This window comes from Marmota marmota, unplaced genomic scaffold (genome assembly GCF_001458135.2).
Source record: "Marmota marmota marmota unplaced genomic scaffold, marMar, whole genome shotgun sequence".
Lineage (NCBI taxonomy): Eukaryota > Metazoa > Chordata > Mammalia > Rodentia > Sciuridae > Marmota > Marmota marmota.
In genome coordinates, this window is record NW_026000174.1 from 17,420,481 (window position 1) to 17,425,672 (window position 5,192).

At 35.7% G+C, this 5,192-nt stretch overlaps 1 protein-coding gene across 1 annotated transcript; it reads right to left on the reverse strand.

Annotated features, from left to right (window-relative positions):
* Nucleotides 1-2,977: 2,977 nt before the first annotated feature.
* Nucleotides 2,978-3,925, reverse strand: LOC107160927 (olfactory receptor 51G2-like). The gene has a single exon (XM_015507503.1). The coding sequence runs from the start codon at nucleotides 3,923-3,925 to the stop codon at nucleotides 2,978-2,980; it is 948 nt and encodes a 315-aa protein (XP_015362989.1).
* Between the last annotated feature and the right edge of the window lie 1,267 nt (nucleotides 3,926-5,192).

Below are 5,192 nucleotides of genomic sequence, written 5' to 3' on the forward strand. Positions count from 1 at the left end.
ATTGAACCCAAAGGCACTTAACCAGTCAGCACATCCCCATCCCCAGCCCTTTTATTTTTTTTAGAAGTTTCCCTACATTGATTAAGGTCCCACTAAGTTCCAGAGGCTGGCTTTGAACTTGTCACCCTCATACTTCAGCCTCCTGAGCCACTGGGATTTATAAGCATGACCATGCCTGGCCAATTTATAATTCTAATCTAATAAATTTTTCTTTCATAATTGAAGAAAACAAATAAAGATGTTGAAATGAGCAAAATCATAGTAAAAAAACGTTAAATGAAGTTTTTCAGACTGAAACAAAATAATACAAGCTATGAATCTGTATCTGTTCTAAGGACCACAAAGCATTTCATGAATTAAATTCTGTTGGCAATTTTCTCATTTAGTAATTTATTTACATGCAAATCATAATGTGCCCATAAGATGAAATGGAAGGAGAAATACAGTATTATTCAAAAATAAATATAAATAATGTGGATGGACCTCAATAGAATCCTGCTGAGTGAAAGAAGAAAGATCACAAAATAGAAAAGCATATACTTCATAAATACATTTATTTAAGGTTCTAGATACAAACTAATCTGTATCAGCCAAACTTTCCCTGTTTGAGACTGGCTGAGGGTATCTGGAAAGAAGTACAAAAGTACAACAGAAATCCATGAGAGTGGTGGATATGCTCATTATCTTGATTATGATGATGAGTTCATGGGAGTATAGATATGTCTAATTTATTAAATTGTATACTATAAATATGGGTAATTTACTCTATGTCAGTATCTCAATACAATTGTTAAAATGAAATGCCAATAAAGTAGACATGCATCAGGTATGAGATCATGAAGGAGAATTCCCTGACCCAACAGAAGAAAGTGTGACAGGAAGATTACAAATGGTATCTTCAATGCATTGATATTACATTGTTAGTGTGTGTGTATGTGTGTGTGTAGGGGGGGCACATGTGTGTGTGAATAGGGTTTGTTCAGGTATGAATATAGAAGACTGTTAAAGGAGGAAGAATGTGAATACTGCAGGCTGACTTACAGTCAAACTTAAAGTCAGAGGTAAGAAACTGATTATATAATGGAGCACTTCAATTATTTTTGTATTCTGGAGTACAAATCTATGTCAGAATAAGTTGAGAGATAAGATCTGATCAAGGAGATCTGTATATTTCATGCATAAGTATTTCATTTTGCTGGTCTTTCATCAAAACTTACACTTCAATGAAGTGTCTCTTAAAATTCCCCTGATCAAATTGATCCACCCCGCTGTTATCTCACCATAAAATAAACTCTCTGTCACAAAACCACCTTTGATAACTAGATAATTATATGTTTACAAAACTTTTATCCCCTAATAATTTAAACCTTTCACACTGAGGAAGCAACATTCTATTCTGCTTTCTTTATACTTTGAATAGAAATTGGCTCAGTATTGTTGAATAAACATATTTCTTTTTTTTAAATTTTTTTATTGGTTGTTCAAAACATTATAAAGCTATTGACATATCATATTTCATACAATAGATTCAAGTTGGTTATGAACTCCCAATTTTACCCCAAATACAGATTGCAGAATCACATCGGTTACACATCCACATTTTTACATAATGCCCTATTAGTAACTGTTGTATTCTGCTACCTTTACTATCCTCTACTATCCCCCCCTCCCTCCCCTCCCATCTTCTCTCACTACCCCATCCACTGTAATTCATTTCTCTCCTTGTTTATTTTCCCATTCCTGTCTTCTTTGATATAATGAGAGCAACTAAGAACAGAGCAGGGAAGAAGAGCAGGAAGAAAAGATTAACATTAAACAGATACATGAGGTGGGATGGAAAGGGAGAGAAAGGGAAATTGCATGGTAATGGAGGGAGACCCTCATTGTTATACAAAATTACATATAAGAGGTTGTGAGGGGAATAAACATATTTCTAATGACCGAATGTTTTAAGAGGGAAATCAAATTTTGGCAATATATTTATTTTCTAGTTTCTATCATACCATCCCAAATAACATTATAATATAATCTGATCCAAAGTATTAATTCTTAAGTGAAACACTTGACATGTTAGTAGTTATGTTCTTATACAGACTAATTCCATTTTAGAGAACATAGTTGAAAGTTCAGTTCAAGAAGAAAGAGACTATGAAAAAGTTAGAAAATCATTTTCTCTAACTCTGAGTTATCAGAATCTAGCCAATGCTTATAAAAATGGTCTTCTGGGATTTCTACTTGACTTAGTCTTTAATCCTATCCCCCAAATTAAGTGTACCATTGAGTGGTACAGAGGAGTCATTCAAGAGTTATAGCATCTTTTAGTAGTTTGTGAAAACACAGAATTTTCCATGTATCTGTTAGGAAATAAGAAGCAATGATTTGAGAATATGGGGATTTCTGTCTATCTTTCATGTTTCAGAGCTTAAGAATGTACATTATTGTAAGACTTGCAATAATGAAAGTTTTTTTCCTTTAAATATATTTGTGATTTTGTTCCGCTTAATAGTCCAGTCTAATCTACATCTATAGTTATGCAAACAAGAAGGAAAAAAAACATTTTTATTACAGATATGTGCCAAATTTTATTAAAATACAACCAAATGAGATCTTCTTATAAGATTTTAGAGGTTTTGCTGGAACAGATCTGAGATGTTAATAAATCCTACTCTAGTAAACTGCCCACTTTCAGATATCAGTGTATTCACTTAATAGTCTACCAGTTTCTCCTATGACTACTGAGAATTTTAAGGATGATTTTGACTTTTGTAGAACGAGAAATATGGTTTTTTCATTGAACGGTTTTGGTTCTTATAGCTGGGGAAATAGTAATACCCCATTGGACTTAAGTTAGTGTTTTTAAATAATGAATCGACTGATGAATCAAATGGAAGTAACACAATTTCTGCCTCCTTGAGAAGTTTATATCCAGCCTTTGTTTAGAATTTAGGGATCACCAAAAGTATTTTATCTCTGTGAGTCAGAGCTTTCTGGGGTGGAGCATCTTTAGAATGTAGACCCGGATCTCTTTGGTTTTGACACTGTAGACAATTGGGTTGAGCACTGGAGGCATAAGAAAGTGAAGATAAGACAGAAGCATGTACACCTGAACTGGTAGTTTCTTTTTTCCAAAGCGATGGATCATGGACAGGCTAACCAATGGGGTATAAAATAGAAGTACAGCACAGATGTGGGAAATGCAGGTGTTAAAAGCTTTGAGCCGCTCAGCATTGGAGGCAATGCCCAATACTGTCTTCAAGATCAGCACATAGGACAGAAGAATGAGCACAGCATCCATCCCCAGAGTGGAGAGCATGACAAAGAGCCCAAAGCCACTGTTGACAAGGGTGCTGGAACAGGACAACCTTAGGACATCTGGATGAACACAGTAAGAGTGAGACAAAGCACTCACAGGCTGGAACGTCAATCTGTCCAGGAGCAAAGGCAGGGGCAGATGGAGGGTCGCACTGCGGGTCACAACAGCCAGCCCAATGGCCCAGATACGCTTGGTTGTGAGAATGGTGGCATAGCGTAAAGGTTCTCGGATAGCCACGCAGCGATCAAAAGCCATGGCCAGCAAAATAGCTGACTCAATGACTGAGAAAGTGTGGATGCAAAAGAGTTGCATAAAACAGGGTGTAGCTCCTATCCTCCTGCGACCTAGGAGAAAGACAGCTACCATCGAGGGCAGTGTCGAAGCTGAGAGGCCCAGGTCAGCCATTGACAGCATGGAGAGGAAGAGGTACATGGGTGTGTGGAGGCGGGACACAGACTTGACAATGTGCATTATGGTGATGTTACCCAGCACTGAAAGAACATAGATGGAGCAGACAGGAATAGCTGTCCAGCAGTGAGCCTTCTCCAGTCCCGGGAGATCCATCAATATGAAGAAAAAGCTGCTGACATTGCTATTTTTAGTAATCGCCATAATTCTGGGAAGGAATCAGCCAGGAAAATTGTAAAAGAAAGAAAAATAAAAGTTTTTTTTTTTTCATAGCATTTACCTAGTGTACCACACAAAATGCCCTTCATTCTTGCCTGTAGGTTAATATTGCCCTTTGTCTTCTCACAGTACTGAACTTCATTTCTTTAGAGGTTTTGACTGTCAAACAGTGCTGACTCTCTTCTTAATGGTTTGCCCTATTTTTAATACCATATTTGGGTCATTAATAATAAGTAATGATATATAAATAATAAATAATAATAATAAAACTCCTTCCTCATCTTGAAGATATTTAAAAGTTTGAAAGTTAAGTACAATTTCATGTTGAAAAATATAGATCCCACATTCATGAGCTATATTATTTTCAGTACCAGAATATAGGTAGGTTTCTAAACAAACCAAGATATGGGACTTGAGTTTCATGGGTGCTTGGGAATTAGAGTATAAATTGTAAGTGATTAATATAGTCTCTGAATCTTTGTTATTATTGGATACATATTTTGTTCTGAAAGGCACTGAAGTTATCACAAGTACCAACTATGGCAGGAAGATATGAGGAATGGTTTGGGTTACACACACACACACACACACACACACACACACACATATATATATATATATATATATATATATATATGTATATACTTGATTCAAATTCTTTCTCAAACTTTCTGTATGGTACACTTTTTTTCCAAATATTTTTTCTTTAGTTGTAGTTGGACATAATACCTTTTATTTTATTTATTTTTATGTGGTTCTGAGGATTGAACCCAACACTTAGCATGTGCTAGGCAAGCGCTCTACTGCTGAGCCACCACCCCAGCCCCGGTATGGTACACTTTTAAAGTACTGGGATAGTTGTAATAGATGAATGAAGGGCAAAATGTGAAGATTAGATTACAAATACTTTTGTAGTGATAAACAAAATATATTTTCAATGTCATCGCACATTTACTGAGCTCCTGAAATGTCATAATGTAAGTAACAATGGAAGACAGTATGTAGATCTTATCTTTGAAAGTCCAAAACCCAGCACTAAACATAGAACAAATACATAAATTAGCTTGAGTGAAAGACGGATAAATGGTCTTAACTGGGAATCTATATCCTGCTGTCCACACTTACCTTTTTCAAAATGATCCTGAGTTCTGACAAGGACATGTATTAAAGAAAGGAATAAAGTGTGAAAATTAGGTTACATATAGCTCAAAGAAAACCCTGGTCATTTATAAAAATTCCACATTGAATGGTG

Bases quoted from the DNA above. Each gene is read 5' to 3' on its own strand.
- LOC107160927 (XM_015507503.1), bottom strand. From the start codon at position 3,925: ATGGCGATTACTAAAAATAGCAATGTCAGCAGCTTTTTCTTCATATTG.